The sequence below is a fragment of the Enoplosus armatus genome, chromosome 15 (assembly GCF_043641665.1).
Source record: "Enoplosus armatus isolate fEnoArm2 chromosome 15, fEnoArm2.hap1, whole genome shotgun sequence".
NCBI lineage: Eukaryota > Metazoa > Chordata > Actinopteri > Centrarchiformes > Enoplosidae > Enoplosus > Enoplosus armatus.
This window is the reverse complement of record NC_092194.1, coordinates 12,768,783-12,795,437: the sequence shown is the minus strand read 5'-3', so window position 1 is coordinate 12,795,437 and position 26,655 is coordinate 12,768,783. Positions and strand designations below refer to the sequence as shown.

Sequence of the window (26,655 nt, the reverse complement as noted above, 5' to 3'; positions counted from 1 at the left end):
CCCGCTCACTTTCAGCAGAGAACATTTCGATTCAACAGAGGATCAATTCAGTGAGAATTCATAATGACTAAACCTCATTTCCGCCATTCCAATCTGAGGGTCACACTACATTTTAACATAACATAACATAACGTTTTCTATCATGTTTTAAGTCAAACCATGTAGATTTTAAACAATTATGACATGAACATGAAATATTCTTCTGCACAGACAAATTACAGGAATGGATTCTCACGCAGCCCAACAGGTCTTCCGAAATATTTGAAAATATTGGCATAAAACATAAAACACCACACTCATAGGGACACCAGTTGCCAGTTTGCCTGCTGACATATAAATGCGACTGTTCCCCCCTCCTCTGTCTCTTTCTCTTGGTTCAAAGGGAATAACAGCAGGGGGTGCCAGATATCAGAGGGCAGGTCTTTCATGACCGTAGCCTTTTCATCAGTAGTTGCCCTTCACGTTCAACATTCAACAGTAGGTTCGTTGGGAACTGTGACACTGACAATGATTTCCTGGCGTAGCTCACAGCTCAGATTCCATGATTCATTCACAGACTCTCTTAAGGTGCTAGACTTGATGGCATGAGCATGAATGGAGCACAAACTGCTTCGAAGACGTCGAAAAGTAGCATTTTGATCAACTACACACATTAGTTAGACATTGTTGTTATGACTCATAGTCTCCTTTAAGAGTAAATGTGTAATATTGAATTTTATGGAGGTAATCATTCAACAGAGAAGAAACTTTGAACCCCAATGCTAGTGCAGTGCTTATGGAGAATAAATAACAATGAGTTAAGTAGAAAGGCTGTCTAGGGATGTAAATTCCCCCAGAGACCATATACCTCTCTGTGAATAACCACAAAACACATTATTATACATTAATAGCATCCCTGTGCGCCCTCTTTAGTCAAAAACTGTATCTGTTTCTGTGTGTTATGGGTAAATTGAATGAATAAACTCCTACAGTAGCAGCCTTCTGGTACAATTATTGATACTGTGAATAATTCAGCAAGCAGAAATGTTCTCATACCGTAAAAACATTGAACATTAATAAAATATTGATAAAGTTAAAGCAGAAGTCAAAACAAAATAGGAAACAGTTCCAGAAAATAAAAACAGCCTAATCAGTGGACTTGGAAAAGAGGATTAGGTCTGCTGGTGTGTGTGCGGGGAGACTGAGTTATTTATCCCTTTAAGTCTTGTGACAATTCAGGAACTTTAAGGGAAACACTGAAACACTGAAAATCAGTAATTGTGTGTATTTTTGCGCTTCAAAAGATGTATTTTTCTAAAAAGAAATTTTTACCAGTTGCACTATAATTGCAATTAAATGCAACCTCAACACAGAGTGACCACCGGTTTCTGTCTACACTGCCACAGCATTGTGACAGGGTTACTGTACTGGATTACACTCTACTGTACAGGTACAGGTGTTGCTGTTATTGTGTCCACCCCTTGCCTCCACATGCTGCTGTGTAAATATCACAGGCCCTGCACCTTCTTCGTGCGGATGACGTGATTGCGCATGAAAGTAAAACTATGAGGGAAGTTATGAAGCCTTAAAGCTGCAGCACCCACCCACACACACACACACACACACACACACACTATTCCTCCAGGTAAGGAGGGGGTGGGGGGGTAGAAGGGAGGGGTCTTTGCTCCTGGTCGAGCCTGACAGTTCCGCACTATTGGCTGACAGCAGGGGGACTTTCTTACCTGTACCTGCGAGAAGGAGTGCCATTCGTCATCGTCCGACTCCAAATCAGGATCAACTTTTCCTTCTTCCAGCAGCACGGAGAGGTAGAAGTCGGCCAGGACGGCTGGAAAGTGAACCAGCGACTGCAGCAGGACTTGGAGCATGGAGCCTATAACGTCGTGGAGCGAGGAGAGAGTCAGCTCCTGGCTCCAAGGTGAGGAACATATTGCGCTTTTTTTTTCTCACGCCTTGATCGCCTCACAGGTAGCTTTGGCTCGGACAGTAAAGTCAGAAATAGAAGCGCCACGCAAATCCTCTTGGAAGTGAAAGGTGGAGGTGGAATGAGGAAGTGGCTTGTGTGCTGAGAAAGAAGCCACAACAGTGTTGTTCTTCAGATCAGAGTGAACAACTGAGGTCGTGCCATAAGAAACTGTGTCCGTTTTCTACTTCAAGGACGTGTTGCGTTCACTGGGCTGATTTATGTATGTTTTATACACAGACTGTGAAGTGCATGTATTTATGCTCTCTAATGCTGTTTAAAAGGCAAAAATGTATTACTAGTACTAGAATATCGCCCTACAGTACAGGTGAGCTATTACCAGTGCTGGAAAGTAAGTAGGTACATTTACTCAACTTAAGTATATATATATATATATATAAATATATATAGTTTTATTACATCAATTCAACATATATAGGTAATATTTTACCAACAAAACACAAGATCAGTGTATAAAATATGATGCATCGTTACAGATTATAGTACCCAACAGTACATAACTACAACTACAACATTAAAGTACCACTTACATATTCATATTCATAATAATGATCCCATAACATAATGATATAATTCTGGCAGGGGCATATTCTTCTGCACAATCAGTACTTTTAATACTTTAAGCACATTTTGTTGCTAATACTTTTACATAAGTACATTGTTGAATGCAGGATTTGTGCTGCACCAGGATCATTTTTGCTGTGTAGTATTGCTATTTTATTGCTATTGCAGTAAATGTTTTTCAATATTTCTTCCAACACTGGCTGTTACATGTAATAACACATTTAAGACCATTTGTGCATTCATTTTGAGGTGGTTATAGTTACTTAGTCATTACTTACACAGTTAAGAGACATGATATTCATATTATAATATCAACATCGTATAGTTTATGAATTATTTTGCAAGTAAATTATATAAATCTCTTGTTTCACCTATTTCAAACGCAATTGCCCAAAATGTAGCGTAGCAGAAGTCTTTTGCTTCATACTTCACTCAGGATGCCTGCAGCCCTACTGATGTCTACCTCTGTGAGTCCATGCTCTCTTTGCATGTCTCTGCCTGTACATGCATGTGACTTTCTTGACTTTGGCTTCTCTTTCCATTTATACTTGTGTACTGCATGTGGTTAAAGCTTAAGTGTCTGTGTGTGTGCTTTTGTGTCCTGCCGCCAGGTCTGGATGCCCCCCTGCATCAGTACCCGGTCTCGGAGTGGCATTTGTCGGGTTTGGATCTGCTCCAGTTGACCTCTCAGGACCTGGCTAAGTTGGGAGTACATAAGATCGGACACCAGGAGCTCATACTGGAGGCTGTGGAGAAACTCTGCTCTCTGGTGAGGGAGGGAGCTGAATCACGTGTGTTTGTGTACAGTATGTGTCCATAGCAGTGCTCTGTGTATCCAAGGCTGTGTGCTGTGGAGCTGTGCTCTGGATATTTACTGTGCAGTCATCTTCTTGTCTTGCTCTGGTGCCGTGTATGTTCTGATATTAGAGCACAGAGGTGTATTTTTTCCACCATCATACTCTTTTTAGACTCTGCTCTTGTTTGCACAGTGGAGCCAGCAGCTGCCGGACAATCTTTTGCAAATCCAGCCAGAATACACAACTGCTCGTATTGCCATACAAGTCCTGTTTGTTTCACTGGAGTACACTCAGAGCCTTTAGCAACATGCAGCAAGTTTGAGTTCATAGCTTAAATTTGCTCTCCAACTTTTATATCAAAATCCCCTAGTCAAGCATATCATAGTAAAATAGTTACTTTATTTTTCTAGCTAACATCAAAGGACTAGTCATGCTTCAACTGCAACCAAAGCAGATTTAAAATACAAAAGCTTGCGCTTAATACTTTGCAAGCAAATTTCTGGAAAAACTTTGCAGTCGGCTAAAAAAACACTTCTGCCTCCCCTTTGATTCTTTTTTTCCTGCTGACTAATTAATTTTCCTCCCTGTCCAATTTTGAGAAGGAGTTTTAGGACACTTAAATAGTCGTGTTGGTGTGTGTGGGGGTGTTTGTGTGCTTCCAGAATGGCCTTTGTTTCATTGGAAGGACTAATTGAGCAGGACAGTACCAGGCGAGGTTCCAGCTCTGGTGGTGTAACAATCAGGCAAAAGCTCAGGCTGCTTAAACTGCTTGTTCTCGACTTGTTGAAATAAAACGCAATACTGACTGAAATAGTCATTAGGAGTTTAACCCAAAGTCTGAGTGAATGAGTGTGTGAGTAAAGCCTGTAGTAAAAAAAGTGCAATTGTGAGAAATTGTTTGACATAAGTCAAGATTAGAGCCCATACACAGATGTAAAGTTTGAATTTTAAATTTTTGAATACAGTGTGTATGTGTGTGTCTTTGTCTCTTCCCTCTCTGTCTTGATGCTCTGTGAGGTGCGAACACTGTGCTCATTCACAAAAACAACCGTCACATGAAACAGACCCAACACATTCAAGTACACGGTTACATAATTAACAGCTACAGTGTTGATGAAATATTCATGGCCACTTGTTGACGGAGGATTGTTCCGGCTGGTTGATGTGTAACAACAAAACCTGGCCGGTCCAATCCTCTTGACCACCGACGAGTGGGTCACGACAATAACCTGCTCCTTCTTCACTGGTTGTGAAGAGTCACGGCAGGAAACTGTGATGACGACCATATGAGAGAGACAGGCTCTTTCTGTCCTCTTCACTGAGGGACATTTATTTTATCCCTTGCTGCTTTTTGATTTGGTTGATTTGTATTGTGTTATACTGAGAGGCGTTTCTGATGTTTAGTCTACAGTCATAGATTTAAATGGGATGAACTCACTGCAACACAACAAAACTGCAGCCTCCACAAGGATCATAAAGTTGAATCAACACCTCTCTGAAACAGATCAAACACAAACTGATCGTTATGACGTTCATAAAGGGATGATTTATTGCAAGACTGTTGTATTAGACCACATTAGTTTAAGCTGGGTGTACCTAATAAACTGGCACTTGGGTGTAGATCAGAAGAAAGGAAACATACATTTATTACTGGTTTTAGATACTGAGCTAAAAATCAACATTATGATGACATGATAGGGTCTATATACTGTTTTTCATGTGTTATATTTCCCTTTAATATCTCCGGGTTCGGACCAGTCGAACCAGGGATGTTGTGATCATAGAATATGACACTGTGTTCTGTGAAGTGTTAAGGGACCATAGGTAGGAAGAGGGGAAGTAATGCATTAAACATCACAGACTGATTATGTACACCAGTGTGAGAGTATTTCAGGAGTGGAATAGACCTTTAACATGTGTGTGTGTGTGTTCGGTGTGCGTGTGTGTGCTCTCCAGACATATTGTATAGGTGGTGAGAACTTACGTGGGCTGACAGAGAAGCTGCGTGCCGTTGCCCACACCCTCCAGATGGGCATCCAGGGCCGCTGGCACCGCAACAGCTACGATGGATGCAGCACCACCAAGCTGCCTGTAGTTGTTCTGCAAAATGTAGTGGAGCTCATCACCTCTGCCAAAGGACTCTTCTCTTTGCTCAACAGGTTTGTAAAGAGGGAGTTATCTAACCGTTATATATACAGCACTCGAAATCCAATTTTATTCTGCTGTTATTTTTTACTTAGAAAATGCTCTCTGCTGTGTCTTGTAAAAATAGTTCTGGATGTAGTTTTTGTTGTTATAGGTTTTATGTAAAAAGGATGGCTGTGGGGGTCAAATCATTCAGCCTTTATATGGGAATGTTTTGGTGCATGCGCTGACCTGCTGTTCACATGTTGTCCCTTGTTAAGAAAGATACCTGTTCCTCTCTGTTTGCTCTGTTTCATTTTCTCTTTGTGTGACTTTCAAAGATTGTTAATGTGCATTTGTTCCTTTTATTTAGTTGTGTGAAATTAAATCATTGTACTTGCCTGCAGTAAGCCCTTGCAGTCTCTATCCAGATTTATTTGAAACATAATCCCTGTCTTTCAAGGTATCAGTTTTTCCAGCTCCGTGGATACACCACCTGCAAGAACATATTCACCTACTGCAGAGAGCTGGGAGACATTGTCCACAAGGTTGGTCCATTTATGGCTTTAAGCAGTGAAGTGAAAAAAACTGGCCGTCGAATGGCTGCCTTTTGCTGAAAAAATGTTTCTCTGTCATGCAAACTGAATGGCTAGTTTAGTACACTTTAATGCAGGCATGAGGTGTTTTGTCTTTAGAGGAACCACACACGAGTAAACCATGTTTCTAGTGGCATTGTCGTGCACACTAAACTTCCAAAGAGGAACTATGACCTGTTGTGTGGTCGGCTAATTCTTTTTAAAAATCAACCCCTAAAAAGCAGCAAGAAAAACAGAAGCACAAACACACCCCCTGTTCCTCGGCTTAGCTTGAGTAATGCATTCTTTATCTTTACATTCCTGGCATATTTGAAGGCGGCTGTACCTTGAAGAAGCTTAGGTTGAAAGGATTGCAAGGGAAGAGGGCTGAATTCTGTTTGTTTTTATTTCCTCATGGTAGTATGAAATGTTTGAAAGAGATGGGAGGAGAAGGAATATTCATAACTGGATGCATGCAAAGTGGGGGGAAAACGTTCACAGGTAGCAGAAGAGACAGGCCTGGATATGTTGTAGTAGCCCAGGGGAGGGAGGGGGGGGCAGAGTGGGAAGCAAAGGGGAAGGCAGAGAAAGAAGGAGGAGACTGAGCAAGGGATTGCTGCTAAATGGCTTTTGACTCCTGGGGGAGTGCATGTCGCTGAATGGGCAGAGAGCAACAGGCAGAGAGAGACTATTAACTCTGAAAGGACGCTGTAGTGACATTAGCGATAAATAGCCTGACAGAAGTGAAGCGGAGAAGAAGGAGAAGAAGGAGAAGAAGGAGAAGAAGAAGACAAAAAAGGAAGACAGAGCTACGGAGATAGAGGCAGAATGAGGGATAATTAGAGAGAGGTAAGGAGACAGTCAGAGGTGCAGAGGAGCTGTGGGTGAAAGAGGAGGCTCCGTATTTAGAATTTAAATATAGCCCTCTAAAGCCAGCTCTGGACGCCTGCCCAGCACGACAGGTACGGTTCTCACCTTTTGATTGGATAATTCTCCACAAGGTGCTTTGCTGCTTTTGCACTTTGCCTGACTGCTTAAAATAGCTCAAGCCTACACTTACATTCATCACTGAGTGTATTTTTTGCTTGTTGTTAGAATTTAAAGTTTTGTTTTGCTCTGTTATTTAAGTGGTTGATAATAACGTTAGAGATCATTCAAACATCGTACTTTCAAGGTGAGAAATGAGAGCTGTGGGGGCTGTATTGGTGTACAGCAACAGTAACATTATTCTTATGGAGCAGGGGGTGGAGGAAGGAAGTATGGATTTCAGAGAGTGATTGAGCTTGTTGACTCTGACAGGCCTGTTGACTGTTGTTTTCATTCATGGCACTGAGTGAGTGATTAGTGAGTTAAAACCTTCACTGCTTTTGTCGTTGGTGCCTCTCAGAGGTTGGTCATCGTGTGGTAATGTCTCGCCATTGTTTTCTCAATTCCTGTTTTTGACATTTTGTGCACACACTTGTGTGTTTGTGCATGCAGGTGTTTTAAAGGTGAGAATTATTGTCCATAAAGAAGTCGTTTTTGTACTGAGAGCTTTTTGTCCAGTGAGTTCAGGGTCAGTTTTTGATGGGCTCACTTGCCAAACTAGCTTGTCAATCATTGAAGTGAAAACAGTCGAGCTGGACAGATTGTTGTTGTAAGTTGTAAGTGACTACATAGCTGCTACTTTCATTCACAAAATAACACTGAAAATGTATAGGGTAATTTCATATGTATATGTTTCCTGTATAGTACCTGTTTTGGCAGGTGTTATGAAGATGTTCATTAACTTGGCAGGTGAGCTAAAAGGTCAGCTGAGAGGCCCTCACACCTGTTTAACAGACAAGAAAAAATGTGTGTTCAGGCTTCAGTTGTCATCATAACATTATAAACCTGCAGACACAGGCTTTGAAGAAGAACACGTTGATTTACACACACTTGTTGCATCTACGGTACAACTGAGTCACCTTACATAAGCTCACATGTGTGTCCCTATACCATACTTACATCAGCAATGTAGCATTTACTGTGCTATTGCGCTCATACAGATTATCATGGTCTTCTTAAAATGTGCTCCCAGCTGAGTGAGGCTGGTGTCATGAGCCCCTGTATACATATATATATATATATATATATATATATATATATATATATATATATATATATATATATATATATATATATTAGACGGCTGTCAGAAGGCCATGGATTCATCATGACGTCCTTTTCTGGAGAACTGCTTCACCAGAACCTACACCACATCCTTCACACCAAAGAAGGGACTCTTATTTCCTGTTTCCCTGTGTGCGTTTGAGTGTTTCTCCTCGCACCCCGAGGGCAATCAAGGTCAGCAGTCAGCTGGTGTTGAGAGTCTCGCAGTAGCTCATGCTCAGTCTGCTTTGAACCAACTGAGCTTCAAGCAAAGTCCAGGACAGAGTGACAGGGAGAAAAAAAAAGAGGGCTCTGTGAACTGTGGACTTGGATATGAGAGCAAAACTTAATTTTGAAGTATTACATTAAGGTATGTGAATTTAATGGTGATTCTAAAAAAAGACACTTCTGATGCAAAATCTAACTTTTGAAAGAGTCATAAGAACCATCACTTGAAAATATAACACAATTTTAATGTTGAACTTGAAGAACTTGGAGCTACAAATCTATGACTGTTTCTTTGTTTAAAATGTGATATTTTGGATACGTAATTCTTTTCTTTGACCGGGGGGACACTATAAAAGAAAACAACATACTAAAAACTGCTCTATTGTTGCTTACTAAACAATGATCACCGTCTCTCTGCTAATGGAGGACTTATTTAAAGCTCAGGATGGAGGAAATAATATGAGGCTTGAATACAGGAGAGAATATCAAGGGTAACCCTACGAATGGGTGAAAAGGCATCACCCATCTGAGCTGTCAGAAGTGGAGCACTATAACTTGTTATTCATGGTGCTGAGAGAGCACAAGTGAAATTTCATGCTGAGAGGAGTAGTAAAAGGCAAAGACGAAAACATGGACAGGAAGGGGAGAGGAAAAGGGGTTGTAAGATTTGGACGGAAAGGTGAGAAGCAGATGTAAAAGAGATCTAACAGTGATGTCTCCCAGTCTTATTATAGCAAGTCTGTGACCTGGTGGCAAATAGAAAATATCCACTGGTGAAGTCCAAGTATGCAAACATACACACAGAGACAGAACATGTCGGGGCTTGACTTGACAAGGCTTTTGATTCGTATGGCTTTGATATATTGTGTTTGTGTGTGAAGTTGCAGACGACAACAAAAGGAAAGGAAAAGGCCGGAATCTGTTCATCAGTTCATGCGTTATTGCATCTTTGTGTGATAGTTTCTGCCTTTTTGTATGTGTGTGTCCATGCGTGCCTGTGTTCATTCTCGTTGTCTGCTTTTTTAAGATTGTTACACCCACATGATAGCTTGTCTTTGTTTCCTAGACAACTATAGTGAGAACAGCTTTCAGGCACAGAGCACTGCTGCAAAGTTAGCTCGCCGCCTGATCAAGCCACACACACCTCTCCTCTTGTCTCCTCTCCTATCCCCCTGTCCTCCTCATGTGTCTCTGCCTCATGACTTTTGCAAAGGCATCATATGCTTTATAAGTATCATATGCTTCATATCCAATCTGTAATTGTATATGTACTTTACAGTAGAACTGATGGGAATGTGACAGATATTTTGTGAATGAGCAAAACAGTGTTTTTTTTCAGACTGTGAGATGTTTTTGGACTCTTGATACACTTTTGTTACTTAAATAGCAGATTCAATTAAGTCAGAAAGTGATTATGTGTGAGTGTATGTGTGGCTGTAGACATGTGGATACAATGTCTCTTTATGTCTAGAAGTCATCCTCACTGAGGAACCAGCAGTGAGAACTGTGGGTGAGTGTACTGAGCTCTTTGTGTTTTCCACCACACCCTCCTGGCGCTACATCAGTTTCAGGGCAGAAGTGTATCGGCCACCTCACACACATAAATGTGTCGTTTCCTGTTCTGGCAGAGTTAAAAAGAAATGTAGAACAGGTTGTGGTGAAGCCTCCGGCGAAGTGGCTCCAAATACACCAGAAGGCAGAGGTGTGTATTTTTACCTTATGTCTAAAAAGTAATGGTGAGATGCTGGAAAGAAAGAGGTGTTACTAATGAAGCGAAGCCAGGAGTGATGGTGTGTGGTAGGAGGTGGCAACAAGATTTACAGTAAATCTTAGCCACTGTTATCACTGCTTCCACTACTAGATCAAGCTTAGAACATGGATCTGGCCAAGTCATAAGAGAGTTTATGTCTTGGGTTTACAGTAAATTATTGTTTCAGCGTTTGTAACATGTATATGCTAGTGCCATGCTAGTGGCTCTAGGGTTGGCAAAGTCTTGCTGTTGGTTGGTCGGCCCGCCTCTTTGGTCCAGACATGAAATACTTCAACAACGATTGGATAGATTGCTATAAAATTTTCTACAGATGATCATGGCTGACTTGATCACCACTGACTTTTCCTCTAGTGCCACCATAAGGTTTACATATGCAGTTGTAGGTTAAATGCGTTAACTATTGGATTGATCCCTATAGAATTTGGTACAGCCATTGATGTTCCCCTCGGGATGGATTGTAATAACTTTAAAATTCTTAATTTGTCCTAACTAGCTATCTAGTTTACTAACTAACTCACTTTAGCATATAGCAAGTGTGCCATGAAAAGACTGCTTTTCTCGAGTAGCCCAGGGATCAAGATAAAGATCTGAACATCTTTAGGTGTTTATACACAACCTATAGTGGTTTGTTGTGGTGTAAATCAATATATCTCAGGTTCTGCATCTCGCAAGTGCCCACACTCAAATGCCCGAGGGCAATAGCAACACACAAACACACACACACACACACACACACACAGAAAACAAACACCAAACAGACAAGTTGAACTGACCAACAATCATGAGAGCAACCTCTCCCAGTCGTAAACCTCCCTGCAGCCTTGTGTCACAGCCTTTAATTAGCACAGAAATCCAATCGCCGTTGATCACCTTGTTACATTTCACAGGGATTAGTTTCCCTTTACAATCCTTTATGTAACTTATCGCATCTTCGGGCGTTGCAAATTAGCTTAGGCGGTATTAATATGTGGCATATGTCTATTCAATGAATATGCTATGCTGTGTAAACATCTACCCTCTTCTCTTTTAACCTCTCATCAAAGCCTCCCCTTCATTTCTCCAGCTCCCAGGCCAAGTTATAGTAATGCATGTAGGACGATTATCAACACCTTCCTCCCAATCAGAGATTAAGCAGTTTAGTTACACTGTACTGATTCTTGTTCTGTAACTGTACCACTGACCACTGACTTCCTGTGTGTGTTTGTGTGTGTGTACACTTCCATACGCTACATAAAGTGTACATGCATGTGTGCTTGTGGGGATTAGTGTGAACCCTTAGATTAAGTGGACATTACACACCGCTAAAGGGATTGCCCACTCGCTGTACTGCTAATTCTATAGAACTTGTGTTATGTTTTATGTCTTTTTTCATTTGCCTCTCTTGCCTCTGGATATCTTTCACTTCCTGACTCATGCTGTGAAGTGGAAATAGGACTTTTGAGTCAGGTTGTCCCATTTCCACAAATCAATATCAGCATTACATAGGCTGCTGTGGTGCCGTTTAGTTACTCTGCTTTGTGAAACTGTTTAGATGGCACTCACATCATGTTGTTTAACTCATCCAACAGGACACCACAGTCTATGAAAAGGAGAAGGACATCATTTCTGTGGTAAGTGTGCCAAGCGTTTGTACTTTACTATTAATATAATCTATTAATTATAAGTCATTTCAGTTGTTTTTCCTTTTATTTTGTTCAAGATTGAATGAGATACCCTTGATCATAAATGGTGGTTTGTTTCATCCTCTAGTGCCGTCAGTTGGTGGCAGTTTGTGATGACATCCTGAATTCCAGCCCTGAAGCGCTTCTCGTCCACAGTGCTCAGCTCGAGAGTGTCGACCTGGTGCCTGTGTCACCCGGTGATCAGCTGGTAAAACCTTCTTTCTCTTGATAACTCCGACCTTTTCACTATTAAATGTAAATGAAAAGTCTGAGCAGATGTAAAAGTTGCTACCACTTTTACTGTACAATATAATTTAGCATATACAGGAACTGTACCAAATATAAGACATTTAATGTATATAAATGTAACTCTCTTCTGACAGTGAAATCGTATTGAATTAAAAATCTGAGGTTTTCAAAATGCGGTCTGGTGGCCTCCAGAATGCTTCAGGGTCCCAACCAAAGAAAGGATTTATTTTTGTTACCGATTTGCCTTTGTTATCTGACCATTATCTTAGACAGTTTTCTGACATTTTGTAAGCGAAACTGATTTATTTACTGTGGGCTACTGGCTGCTGACACAAACTCTTCCAATAAGAGCGACATGAAAATGTTTTAGAAACTGTAAACCAACATCAAGATTTTGTGTTTATTACATTCAGGGATTGTTGTCAGCTCTGTTTGAAGAGTTCTGCCTCTTCTTTACTTTCCCGGTTACCTCTGGAAGTTTTTTTTTTCTGTTCATCATCTCATTATTACCATCATTTTAACAATTCTCTGACTGTTTTAACGCTTCACCAGTTTCTTGACAATCAACTCTTATTCTGTGTCTCATTTTCTCTCACTCTCTCGCTCTCTTTCTCTCTCTGTTATTTTCAGTATTCATTCTCTGCCTTCATCATTTGCCTGGAGTTTTCCATCATCATTTGGTTCCACTCATCACCTCTTTCATCTAACTCAAGGTTCTGCCTGAACCCGGTTCTCTTCTTTTTATTCTCTCCAAAACCTTCTCTCAAGTCTAGTTGTTCATAAACAACTTTCTGTTCCTGCCTCCTCTCTCCTCTTAATGCCTTAGCCTTCAGTCGGTCCATTGAGCACAACAATTATAGCTCTCTTCTTTGCCTGTTATCTACATCATCTAGTGTCCTTTTCATTAATTTCTAAGGAGTAATTTTGTTCAAATTCTTTCCCCCTCTGTGTACTAAAATCTGTCTTGTTAGAAGATAATAGTCCCATTTGCTTGTGCTTGCTCACTCGCTCCATTGGCCTTCCTAATATCTCCAGTGTGTTGTCTTAAAAGCAAATATGCACATTTTCTAGCCCCCTTCATCACCTCTAATGCTGTAGACAAGTATACAATTTGGTTGTGTTTGTGTCAATGGATGCGTAATTGTGTGTGTCTCAGGGTGGCTGCAGGCGTGTAAACTGTTTGGGGGTAATTCCTCACAATGTTTCTTCAGTGGAACAGTATCATTTTTACAAACGTGCTCAACAACAAAACAGCAACAAAACCTGATTACCCTCGGCTGACAGAGAGAAATTGATTGGAGCGCATCACCGATAACGAGGTCTGCCCTCTAAATAATTAAAAGTAATGGGAACTAAAGACAGAGATAAAGGGAAGTGAGAGGCAGGAAGAATTATAATTCACATTGTACACAACATGGCGTGCACTTGCTCAATTCATAAAGTAAATGTGAATCTAAAAGTAAAAGCTTACTTTTTCCTTTTCCATTTTCCTCAAATTTAAATGTATTCCAGTCACAAAGGAGAAGGTGGAGATAAAGAGAAGATATGTAAAATCATTTTTAAGCTTTGACACAATTCAGCTGTGGTTTGTATCACAATGATGTGTGTAATGATTTGTGCATGCAGTGTTGGGGACATGACTAACAACGTAGTGATTCAGCTGATATCCTATTGCGTTGCTGGTAAATGTCTCAGTTTAAAGTGCAGGAAGTGATAGTTTGTATGTTTTCATGATGGCATAAATGCCATGTGTTTGGTCTTAAGAGAAAAAGAATTGGGTAGTTTGCACAGGTGATGGATAGCTTACATTATGTTGTGAAGTTGTCTCTGGGAATTCAAAACCCTGCAGATTATTGCCAAACATAAAAATCCATAAAGAAAATTTTATTACCGCAGTAACGCTTTACTTTAAACCTCTTTTTATCATTTATAAGCAGTAAATAAACATTTAATAAAAGAGTTATAATACACGTATAAGGATGACTTTTCCTATGAAGACATATTTTGTATTATTACAACTGTGTTTCACTACATTGTCATTCATTGTTTATACACCAGCCTCCACGTATGGCTTATATCTGCTTACAACTACATTATAGTATGTTTTAAATCATTTATTAAATATTCATATATGATAAATGCTGAATAGGAGGTTAAAGTAAAGTGTTACCATTTGAATATGCACTGCTTATTGGTTGTGTATAAAGGCATCACATCGTGTAATACTTGACATGATGAGCTATATGCTGTATATAGGATATTTTATATAGTATTTGTATTTGTCTTAATATCTGCTCTTTTCAATCCGTTCATGTTTTGTCATGTGATCTGGGCTTTCTGGGGTGCGATTAATTGGCTCTCCCCATGTCCACTATGACTTAAAATAATCAATCAAGGCACGCTGACGAGTAATTACAGGCTGAACCATCGATACATCTGGAGAGACATCAATATCTCCACAGACTCTAACGGGGATGACAGTAACAGGATAGAGCAATGTTTATGAGTCCATTATGGTGAATCATTTTGACTCACTGACGTGCAAAATTGACATTCTGTGTTGCAAAGTTGCCAGTAAATGCTTATGTTTATCAGTGTGAAATGTGTTTAACATCTTTCTGTTTCTCTCTCTCAGGGGATTGAGATAACGTCCACTGGCTCCAGTAATCACTACGTGACCGGAACTGCTGCTGAGGTCAGACTCGTTTATTTCCCTGCTTTCACTGTTGACTTGAGGCCACAAACTGCACAGGGTTAACCATCGCTGCCATCTCAGTGCTCCTAACCAATCATCCGAAGAGCAGCGTGACTCAAACCTCTGCTCCTCTTGAGCTCCAGACCAAAAGGTTAAATTCAACTACAGTTTGTGTCTTTGCTAGAGGCCCATGAAAAGAGCTGGAGGTTACATCCAATAGAGTCTAGTGCCTCGCAACGTTTCATTTCTTATCAGTTCTGTCTTGTTAAAAAGAGCGCTGACATGTCGGAGTGTAACAGGCAACAAGCTGAGACTCTGTGGCTCAGGTCTGTCACTTATTATAACACATATATAACACTTTTACACTCATTTACACTGCTCCTGTTGGAGGGTTTCGATCTGCTAAACACAGATATTGCACTTATCTGTCTGGGTGTCTCATCTAGAAGGAACAGGAAAAAGAAGAATGATCAGTTTTTCCTTTTTCTGACTCTTTTTCAAAAGTACATCAACTCTCTTCTCTGTGTGTGGCAATAAAATGTCATTTAGTGGTTGTTTTCAGCTGCAGGAGAATCAGTATACAATGATGTCTTTTTCTACCATGAATAGAGTTGAAGTATGAAATTTTAATTTCTTAATAATCTATTATGGAAGCATGAGCTGTGGACGAGGCAGAAATCCCCCTGCAAGTACTTTTGTGTGGCACGTTATATTTAGCTGTTGGCTTTTCTTCCTTTGCTTCACTGCTTTGAAATTGAAACCAATCTGAGCCCTTGTGCTGCAAATACTTTGTATTTATAGGTATCTACTCCAGGCTGTGGACTGCAAACTGCTTGTAAATAAAGACACGTCCTGCCTATCAGTACATGACACATCATTGCTTACAATATATACGTATGTGTATTAGTTGCATCAGTCGTGTGCCATGTTTTATATTTGTAATTAACAAGGTATTTTCCATTTTACTCTTAAAGTTGCTGCTTTATCTTTAAATTGGAGAGAAATGGTGCGACAGCACACTTTTCTTTTTTTTTTTCATCCTTTTATAAGCCACGTGTCAAACAGACTATAGACTAGTTACTTCTGAATCATTTTATTTTCACACCTACAGTAGCTGACTATCAAACTGGACAGAACCACAGGGATATCGAGTACATAGGATTTATTACAATAAAAGTGGTGAAATGCCTTAGAATGTTGACTTTGCTAACTTTAGTTTAAATTGATTTGGCTTCTCTTGGAAAATAAAATCCCATGGAAAGAGCACAGATGGATGATTTTCTGAGAAAGCCAAAGATCAGTTGGATCAGGGGGCTTGTAAAATAAACGTGGGAGTGATGGAAGGATGGAGGAGTGTTTATCAGCCAGAACAAGGAGGGCTTGTAAAATGAGTACGAGGGTAGCTCTCCTGTGGGACCGAAAGATGGAGATGTTATTTTTCCATGATGTCAACAACAAAGTATCCTCTACTCCCCTGCTACTGCAGTTACATCACTACGGCTGACTGCTAATAAGAGACGTGACCGCTGCCCACAAACACACACACACACACACACACACACACACACACACACACACACACAGTACAGCTTGTGTGCATGATCTTTGTACTGCCTCACACAGAGAAAGCACCCATATAATTATAAAAATCAGCGTGGGTACTATTCCTGTAATGTGTAAGGCAATGCTGGATTTTAGGAACTGCGTTAGTGTGATCAAGTTTTCTTGAATTGTGAGGTATTTAATTCACTGGATCAGCCAAAATCATCATTTCCATCACGTTTTTTTCTGGTTATTTTATCCATTAACAGTTTCACAATCTATTTTCCAGAAAATGTACTTTGTCACGTTCAATATATATATTGATGTTGTTATATAAAATTGCATACAATGATTGAGGATTTTATATATATTGCCCACTCCTCAACAACATCAACACAAAGACACTTAAAACGTTTGCAAATTATGATTAACTGGCAGATCATATGAATACCTATTACAGTAATGGGTTATTTTTCATTGTTGGAAATTTCCAATTTGGTCAGTAGTCACAAATCTGTTGATGAGGTATGACAAATAATAATATGTCACAATTACACTATACTGTGTGTAACAGGTTGATAAATGAGCCCTCATACCTAAAAAGAAGACCCTCCTACATTCTCAAAACCTGTTAAAATGTACAGTACTGCTTACTCATTGCAAGTCTCAGCAGATAAGAGGATCATTTGTCCCTAAAAAGTACACAAACAAAAAAAAGAAAAATACCAAAAGTTACTATGAACAATATTCAGCTGGGTTTTATTTATTTCAGGTTCTTATTTGTGTTGTTTGTCTCTCCTTTTACAGCCTTCAGCTGATGTCTTTGTGAAGATCTTGGCAGGAGATGAAGTGATTCAAGTCAACGACCAGATAGTAGTGAGTGTTACAGTATATACAGTATATGTATGTTGCACTGCTCCATTGCACTGTATACACGTGGTCATCTCCGTCTCAGACTTAATGTCAGTAAGAGCTGTGAATTGTTTTTGCTCCAAAGTAACTGAGAGAATCTTCTGTACATTTTCTGCTCCTGTAAAGTGTTTTAGTGTCTGAAACTATCACCTTCACACTGGAATAATCATCTGTTTTGCTGCGTCAGGTGGGCTGGAGCAGAGCTAACCTTGTGAAGAAGCTGCAGGAGAATCCCAGCGGGGTGACTCTGGTCCTGAAGAAGATTCCTGGGTTGGTGCGACGCAGAGATCCAGTCCAGATTTCCTATACACAGGTCAGGGATCGCTGAAGTCTTCCTCTACTTACCTCATCACTCCATCAACTCTATCAACTTCTCAAAGTAGCAAATGAAAAGTTTGAATATACTGTATGTTCAGTTTTACTGCTGACCAGGGATTTTGGTTTCAATATATTAATGGTCCCCAGAGGATGATGATCACAATGATAGTTGTTAATTTCCCCTTGACCAACACACACTGGTCCATGATGAGGGGTGTTAAGGCTAGATTTCCATGAAAAGTGCTCCAAACAGGAAAAAACACACATAAGAAATATCAAAATCTCATGTGCAGATTGCCTCACTCCCAAGAAGCTGAATACTTTCCATTTTGGACACAAAATCTTTAAAAGGTTTGCTTAGTTTTGACCACATGACATTTCCTCTTAGCCACAGACAGGACAGGCTCCAGGGAAAGGAGAATCTCCCCTCTGTGTTAGCTCTGTTCCAACACTTCACAATATCTTGATATTTAAAGGATAGCATACATCATCACATCATTTGCTTTCTCATCCATGTGTCACTCACAGTATCCTCACCACTGAAGCCATTTTAACAGAACAGTGCGAAATACCAGTATACCCAATAACTCATGATGGGCCCACACATGGACTTCAACAAACCCACAGCATTATTGTTGCACGCACGCAATTTTGATTTTCTATCACTTAGTTTCAGTTTAGGATAATTCCATCCAGGGCTGAAACATCATGTCACAAACTGGATTTTTTTTTTACAGAGTTTACGTCAGGAGAACCTGAACCTTCCCTTAAACGAGAATCCCCTCTTCAGTTTCCATTTTAACATCACTTGGGATCCGTTTCCATAAACACTTATAATCTCCCAGCAGTCACCATGCCAACTGTTGTTTGCCTTTGAACTACACACTTACTTTTCTGAGACAAGTACACACACTCATTTCACACCCCCTTGTGACCATTGCCATGTTAATCTCAGATCTTGCTGCTGCCGTGGGGTGAGGAAACACACATGAGGAGATGTGAATCCGCTGCGTGTATCAACTCCTTATTGCCCTCATTGTATGACCTGAGGAGAAGGCAGCCATAACAATCCACATGACATCCGCCTCTTTGCCCCTCCGTTAACCCCTAAATACACACATACACAGTTTAGTGCGCACACTCACATGCTTGTATTCCTGCTGATTTCTGTCCAGGAAGAGGAAGAGGAGAAAGAAGAGAGGTCAGAGGAGGAAGAAGAGAAGGACGAGGAGGGGAATCCAAGGCACTCCATATTTGAGAGGGTAGCAGCGTCTGTCAGGTCCCTGTCTTTTAGGTGAGAGTATAAATTAGCTATTCTTCTTAATAATTATGAGTGTATTAGCTCACTTTGGGTAATACTGGATTCTAATATGATTTTTGCATCAACGAGATGAATTTTATTGAATTCAATTCCCCACCAGGTTATTTTATCCATTTGATTTTTCCAGAAGATTTTACTCTATAGGAAAATACATCAATATTGTGATATAAAAATTACATATACAGTGAAAGAGGATTACTGTATATCCATATCACTCATTCATATATAAATATAACATAAACAAATTTCAAAAGAAAATTTCCAATTATTTGTAAAGCCAAGAAACACCAAACCACAACAGCGTTATTGCTGCACACATATCATTTTAATTATCTACTACTCAATTTCAGATTACGATGATTAGATCCAGAGGTGAATCTGGATTGTTTCCATTGTTTGAGTCAAAGGAACCCTGTCTTTTAGATGAAAGCATGAATTAGCTTTTATGCTAAATTAGCTTTATTCTAAATTAGCTATAATTAGTCGTGGTTTAGCTGAGAGTATAAATCATTCTTGCTCATCCAAAGAAATTCATTGCATAGAGCTGAATGATTTATACAATTATGAGGAATGAGGAATTTGAGGAATATCTGACTGCTAGTAGCACTATGGAGCTACTTGGTGAGTGAGTCCCCTTTTTGTTTAGATTTTGTGCACATGCATACGGGTGACATGATACACATTCCTGCCAATGGTTTTACTCTATTCTACTGACCAACAGGTGGCGGTAATGTGCCAAAACGCTGAGCAAAATGCAGGGAAGAAGACAAACATGGATATAAACAATATGTTTTATGGGGAAGGAAATGCATTCAGCACATTTGATAGGCCTCAAGGATACACGTAAAACTTTTCACAAAACAATTCATTTTCAAACAAGAACATGTCTTGAATATGAAAAGTAAGTGTTTTAATTTCCTGTATAACCAATAAAAAGATTATCTGATCTGTGGGAACTTGCAACGTTCTCCTTTCAGCAAGTCTGTGTAGAAGCGCAAGAGCTCTACATCTCAGAGCAGGTTGGACATGAGTTTGGTTCACTAAACTACCAAGGATTTACTCAACAGAGCTGAACCTCCCACGAACCCTCTTGACCTCGTTAATCTGCCAGGACCCGGTAGGTTTGCGATGAGGTCACACTGCAAATGCCATAAATTCCACTACGTACACTCACAACCCACGGCTGACTGGAAATGAAGTTGAAAAGGAAGATGGATTGTGATGAGGGAGCTGGGGGAATATTGATATTAGTAATTCTTTCCAAAATGTGAACTCTTTATTTCATTTTATTATCAGTATATTTTCTTTTGCTATCTATTGAATAATAATAATCTTGTATTATCCCCACTAACATCTCTTTATTTTATCACCAGTAGATTAACACTTGCATTGTTTTTGTTTGTCTTGCATTGTTAAAGTCACATTGCATTGAAATTGTACCAATACTAACTTGATTACTTATGTTATTTATATATATTATATATTATTCACAATATTTTTGTTAATTTTATTCCTTAACATCCTCTTTCATAATCACAATTGTGCTTGTCAAATGTCATGCCAAATAAAGCCTATTGAATTGAAAATTGAATTGAATAGATGAGGGTGTTTTGAGGAGATGAAGAAAAACACAAACAAGTTGAAGAAAAAAAAAAGAAAAATGGGAGAAGGGAGGAAAAGGAGTGATGGAAGAGGCAGTGAGAGCTGATGGAGAGCAGGCGCACTCAGACAAATGGAGGGAGTAGGCGGGGTTGGTGCACTAAGGTTGTAAATAATCCTGTTACATCCTGATACACTAAACTCCAGTTTAAGGGGAAAAGGCAAGTAGAAACTTCAGACTACTGGCATAGAGAGTCATATTTTACCTCTTTAAAAGTCGTTTACACTCTTTCACAGCAGTAAGTATTGGTTGTCATCTTGGTTGACTCTTTTCACCGCTTCTACGTTTGCTTGTTGTTTGTTGATATGTTTTTAGCAGCTGAATGCACCATCAATGAGTTGTTTCGATTGGTTTTTGTGATCAGTTTCTTTGTGTTTTCCGTTCCAGGAGAGCTGTTCACGGTACAGAGGCACATGCACAGCCGATGGGACAGGAGGAATCAGACTTGCCCTCTGACAAGGAGCTGGAGGGGAGTCTGACTCTCACTTCACATCAGAACCAGCAGGGGGGGCTGTCCCCACTGTCAGCCTCCGGTAAGAAAACACAGAGGGAACTCGGGCCTTCTGCAAGATGTTTTCTTTCTTCCTCAATAAAGCAGGATATTGGGGTTTTGCAGAGACAGGTGGTCTTTGTTAAAGACATATGAAAGAATAACTACCACTTAAGCCCTCCAAACATATTACTTGGAAAAAATGTTAAAAATGCTTATTAACGTAAAGAAGGAAATCCTTTATACACTGTCTGCAGGTAATAATAAAAAAGTCTTAATTACATTTGCTACGATAAGGCAATTTGAAATAGACCCATTGCCCTGAAATCTTACTGTAGATATCTTTCTATAGTCCATGTAGGAAAGGAATTTTGAGGATTATTTAGGTCAAAATATTGGATTTCATTTTGCAGTGATATTTCAAACTGTGACCTCATGTAGATCACTGACACAAATTCAATGTGAATTTATGTGGGATGCGTGTTTCATATGTGTTTTCTCAGGGGAGTTTGAGAGTTTGGGGGGTTCGAGGCTCTCCCCAAGACTAAGACGAGGCCGGTCGCCGTCACCCAGGAGTCCTTCTCCCTTTGGATTTGGGTCATTCAGAAGTAGTTCACCTCAGGGAGTCAACCAGGAAACAGCTAGCATAAGTTCCTGCCCTGAAATGGTGGGACACACGGTGAGAGAATAAAAGAATGACATGCAAACATTTACTGCAAGACATTTTGAACCCCATTTGTTGATGTTGTTGAAAGTTCATTTGAATTGAATTACATTTTGAACACTGAATAAACTCTGTTCTCTTCTTTCAGGGGAAGAAGGACAGAGAGAAGAGCTCTACAAAAGGTAAAAGTTTATGCTGTAATACTACATGAATATAAGCAAAATACTAAAGTCAATATCAGGGTCCATATGGGTTCAATTCAAGACAAAAGCAAATTAAGCCCTAGTTTAAGAGCAGAATATACATGTTTCTAGAATTACTTTCCTAAGGATGAGTAGATTTACGGCATCTTAACAGGACTTAACATGGAAGTAATACTAATGCACATGATTCTACTTACTAATTTCCCAAATTTTGGGCCATGGAAGGAAATAGAGGATTTTACACAAGTTGGACTGTCTGGGAGGAAAAAGTAAAACCAATGTCCAAAGGCAAAAAAGAAAATCCCTCAGCTTCAGGAAAATGTTTTTGTACCTCAGACTCACACCTGAACCAAACACCACACCCCTGCTCCAGTGTTTGTTGATCTCTGTAACAAACCGATTGCTTTTACTACTCTTCTTCTTCTTCTTCTTCTTCTTCTTCTTCTTCTTCTTCGTTCCTCCCAGGAATGTCCACTGCTCTGAGTCGGCGTCGCGTGTCCTGCCGGGAGCTGGGTCGACCCGACTGCGATGGCTGGCTGTGGAAGAAGAGAAAGGAGAGCAGTGTCTTCATCGCCCAGAAGTGGCAGCGCTTCTGGTTTGTCCTCAAGGGGCCTTCCCTCTACTGGTACACCAGCCAGCAGGTGGGAACGTAACTATGGAACTGTGTTTAAAGATGATTTCAATACTATTGTTTTAGTATTGTACTGTATTATAACTTTAATTTGGTATGTGCTTTGATACAGTACTTCAAGTCTTTTGAGTAGAGTATTGTATTAAAATATTAATTTAGCTCCTTTGAATGTGTCTTTTTTCTGTAGCCAGTCTTGCGTGTAACTTTACTGAACTGTGTGTTTGTTTTTTTCTGCAGGATGAGAAGGCCGAGGGTTTTGTCAATATTTCCAGCTACAGCATAGAGAGCGCTGGAGAGCACAAGAGAAAATAGTAAGGATGAAGTCAATGATGGATCACATTACCAGGCTTTTTAAGTTTGTTGATATTATGAAAGTTACCTTGCAGTAATGACAAAGTATTTGAATCTTTTAAACGTAACTGGGTAGTTTGAAACAGAAGCTTTATTATTTAGTGGATGGTCTGTCTTGGCTTTATGCAACATTACACTGACGTTACGTACGAGATGCAGGAAACTGTGCAAAATACAACCTTTTTTCTTTAAAACCTGTTAAAGAAAAAGCACATTTTGTATCTTTTGAATTCGTCATGTTTTGTGTTTTATGTCTTTTGATTTCTCCGTGATGCGTTTCATGTGGCCTGAGATCCACTTGACGTTTAATCCTCCCTCTCTCTTTTTTCGCTCTTTTCCCCACAAGCGTGTTTAAAATGTGCCACCAGCGATTTCACAACTTCTTCTTTGCCGCTGACAATGTCAGTGACATGAGCAAGTAAGTCGGATCGATTACAGACTTAAGGTCTTGTTCAGCCTGTCTATCTTCTTTCTTTTCTTCTCTAACAGATGAGTTAAGGTAGTTTAATAATGCACGTTTAGCCTCCAGTGCTACATGTCTTACATAAATGACCCAAAATGTTTATAATGGTAGACTACATGCATCCTCTACAAAATATGCTGTCTTCATTCATTCATTTTTTTGCAAGGAGTGAGCACCTTAGAGGTGTAACATGTGTTGGTCTGCACTGCCCCCTACAGTTGGCTCCTGATCCTGTTTTTGTGCTGTTTGAAGTAATGATGCATTTGGCTGAAATTTAAAGCTGTGGAAGTCTAATCCTAAACTGAATTACTCAAACGGAAATTGTTATTTGTGTTTTTCTCCAGGTGGATTAACTGTCTGATTGCAGCCATACAGAATCATAAGAAGCTCCACAAAGGCCCAGACAGTGAAGAAGGTGGGGAAACGTTCTCCTTATTTGTTCTTGAATACGCATTTAGTGGTCTCATTCATCTAAATCATCCTTTGCAATAACTTTGGTGTGTATATAATCTATTTAACTTTTTTTCATACATAAAATTGACTTAACTACATAGTACAAATTCCATTCTTTATTAAGGAAATAACCAATATTTTACAGTCTTAATTCATGGTGATGATAGCTGATTGCTGTTTCTATGGTTACCTGCCGTTTATTATATGATTTTAATCAAGTCCTGCCAGTTAGATGTAATCAGTTAAGTTGAATGTGTACCAAATGTTTTTAATATACTCTGATATAATGCGTTATGGTAATATTAATTTAACAAGCCGTGTTTATTTGTGAGCAGAATGTTACAGCGAGACTGAATCAGAAAGCGAGAGATCACCTTCACCCCGCAGAAGACACAAGGTCAGTACAGTTAGAGGTTTACACATGCGTAATCGAACAAGTATGCACACTCGCACACTCACACACACACACACACACACACACACACACACAACATTTGCAGTACCATTCGGATTATATTGTGTCTCATTATGTGCCTTAGAAAGTGCAGTCCAACACTCTGCCTCGCCCCAAGGGGAAGCCCAGCAAGGTGCCGTTATCTAGTCCTGTGACAGGGGGCAGCAAAGGAACAGGTATGTACTGTAAAACTCTGTCTCTTTTCCAGATTTCCTTGCTGCTTTCTTATTTTCTCTCTCAGTGAATAATGTCTTGAATCTGAGTCCCTCTGATGGATGTTTTAGCAATTTTTGAATGGAAAAGTCATCTTCATCATGACATGTTGTTTTCTTGACTTTACCCTGTGGATGTTTCGCCCAATCAACTGTCGACAAATGGATGGTTCATAACAGCTTCATATGTGTTGTCAACCAAACCCCACAGCTCTGTTTTTGTGTTTAACTCCATCTCTCTGTCTGTCCCTCCATCTTTATTTGCTCTTACTTTGCTTCCCTTGTCTGTGTCTTCATCTCTGTGAGAAGGAGGGCCGGTAGATGAGATGGGCATGATGTTGAACAACATAAAGGAAGGAGGAGTTTCTCTGATCGGCCACGAGCAGCCGTTTACGCACGACCACTTTAGGAAATCATTCATTCGTCGCAACAAGAACCCTATCATCAATGAGAAGGCGCACACGCTCCGGGCCCTGCAGAGCACCCTTAAGGTGAGCAGAAACATCACCCAGGACATGGCTCAGGCTCTCAGGTTACCCTTCCCTGTCCAATCACAAGCCATATGATGACATGATGACATGCTGACACACGTCAACCACCTTCACTCTCGCATTGGCCAGTTAGAAATCACTGTGACAGTGATAAAATCCTATATCTTGCTTTTGAGAGAACTTTGCATGTTTAAACAACTGTCATGTGATCAGGTTCAGATCAGGGACAAGAAGTAAAAACAAGAAAGAAGTAAATTTTCACTGTTCACTTATGAAACGATCACACCTCTGTGGTACATTTTATCATTTTGATCCAAGGAAATAAGAATGAATCAATATCAAATAACTGTCTTCTCAGTCTCCTATGCACGGTCACTGAAAGCCCTTTTACTCTGCAGGCCAAAGAGACGGAGCTGCTGCAGATCAACAAGATCTTAGAGGACTCTGATCTGACAGCTTCAAAGTATCGTCAGTGGAAGCAGCACAACGAAGAATTGGTTCAAGAAATCGACAGACTGGCCGCGCTCAAGGCCTCCAAAGGAGGGGACGACGCGGCAGTGCAGGACGCGCCCACTGAGGAGGTTGCCTTGGAGACTGTCGCTACGGAGACAGCCACCGCAGAGGCAGAAGGCGCATACAGACTGAGCCTCAGCGACGGGGAGCAGTTGGTGGACGCAGAACCGTCTGATGTTCTCCTGGAGATCCCACAGGGCTCTCCGAGCTCAGAGACCAGTCCAGTGTTGGAACTCTCTCTGGGATCGCTGCAGGATTCAATAAATAAACAGCTGAGTGAAATGGCGCAAAGCGGAGAAGCTGCTGAGAACTACTTCTATATTTAAGATCATGCTGGAACAGTCGCATCACTGCAAAGTTGTTTACTAGAATCAGACGAAGACGTTTTGTCATGCAGCAGTGCGAGAGAGGCGCATTTCACCACGTCCTCTGCTGACTTTCACCAGAAAGGATTAGTTAAAATCGTCATTAAATCAGCACTTTAATCAAGTATGTGAGTGAAATGCGTCAGTGCAGACTTGCAAATTTAGGGCTAGGCTAAGTTTACAACAGAGAAATGAACAGTTTGCCAAGTGTCAAGGCTGTCTCGTTCTTCTAATGATAAAAAGTAGAACTTATATTAGAATTCAATGTAATATAAGTCATGCCTCTTGTAATGTGATATGTAAATACAGTCTTACTATGAATACTGTATGTATTTGTTTAATGACATTACCTTAATAAAAGGTATACATTTTAAATGTTTTGCACAGAAAATTTGCTTCAGAAACACGGTTATAGCTCCATGCTGGTCAAGGTTTATTTTGTTGTAATTTGTTTAGCCTTCTTGCCCCTGTGTAGAACTCCGTACTTCACCACACTTATGGACCTGTGAACCATAGAGCTGTATGACGGTTCTGGTTCAGTGTTCCTTATTGCCCATGACGTCTGCCGTGAATGCAGCAAGACAAGTGAAGACTCCTCGAGGCGGCCCTGCTCCTTTTCACTGTAATATTCATCGGCTTAATAAAAAGGGAGCGTGATGATCACTGAAATGTGAAGTTCCTGTTGTGGTTTAAAGGTCAAGATCAGAGTGACTGAATGAGGAATGACTGACCTTGATAAAGATATGTTTTTGCAATTTTTTTTGTTTGTGTGGTTGTTTTATGTGTATGTGATTTAGTTTGAGACTCACACAGAAGATTATAAAATGCTTGCTCTTA

At 40.1% G+C, this 26,655-nt stretch overlaps 2 protein-coding genes across 2 annotated transcripts in view; one reads left to right on the top strand and one right to left on the bottom strand.

Moving 5' to 3' along the window:
* Window positions 1-1,865, bottom strand: part of rps6ka1 (ribosomal protein S6 kinase a, polypeptide 1) — a 50,740-nt gene extending 48,875 nt beyond the window's left edge. Inside the window, exon 1 of the mRNA XM_070920903.1 lies at window positions 1,728-1,865. Within this exon, the coding sequence (XP_070777004.1) occupies window positions 1,728-1,865 (138 nt within the window). The remainder of the gene's footprint in view (window positions 1-1,727) is intronic.
* On the top strand, window positions 1,796-26,655 carry cnksr1 (connector enhancer of kinase suppressor of Ras 1). Its single transcript, XM_070920902.1, has 21 exons — window positions 1,796-1,915; window positions 3,157-3,314; window positions 5,299-5,501; window positions 5,930-6,014; window positions 11,739-11,780; window positions 11,920-12,039; window positions 14,716-14,775; window positions 17,125-17,193; window positions 17,417-17,542; window positions 18,723-18,841; window positions 20,916-21,061; window positions 21,522-21,697; window positions 21,831-21,864; window positions 22,351-22,526; window positions 22,754-22,827; window positions 23,214-23,285; window positions 23,675-23,745; window positions 24,119-24,180; window positions 24,323-24,413; window positions 24,759-24,940; window positions 25,339-26,655. The coding sequence occupies exons 1-21, from the start codon at window positions 1,864-1,866 to the stop codon at window positions 25,777-25,779; spliced, it is 2,559 nt and encodes an 852-aa protein (XP_070777003.1). The 5' UTR covers window positions 1,796-1,863; the 3' UTR covers window positions 25,780-26,655.

Coding starts and splice junctions, on each gene's coding strand:
- cnksr1 (XM_070920902.1), top strand. CDS start 1,864: ATGGAGCCTATAACGTCGTGGAGCGAGGAGAGAGTCAGCTCCTGGCTC. Junction 1,916..3,156: donor AGTCAGCTCCTGGCTCCAAG/GTGAGGAACATA, acceptor TCCTGCCGCCAG/GTCTGGATGCCCCCCTGCAT. Junction 21,698..21,830: donor CTGAAATGGTGGGACACACG/GTGAGAGAATAA, acceptor CTCTTCTTTCAG/GGGAAGAAGGACAGAGAGAA.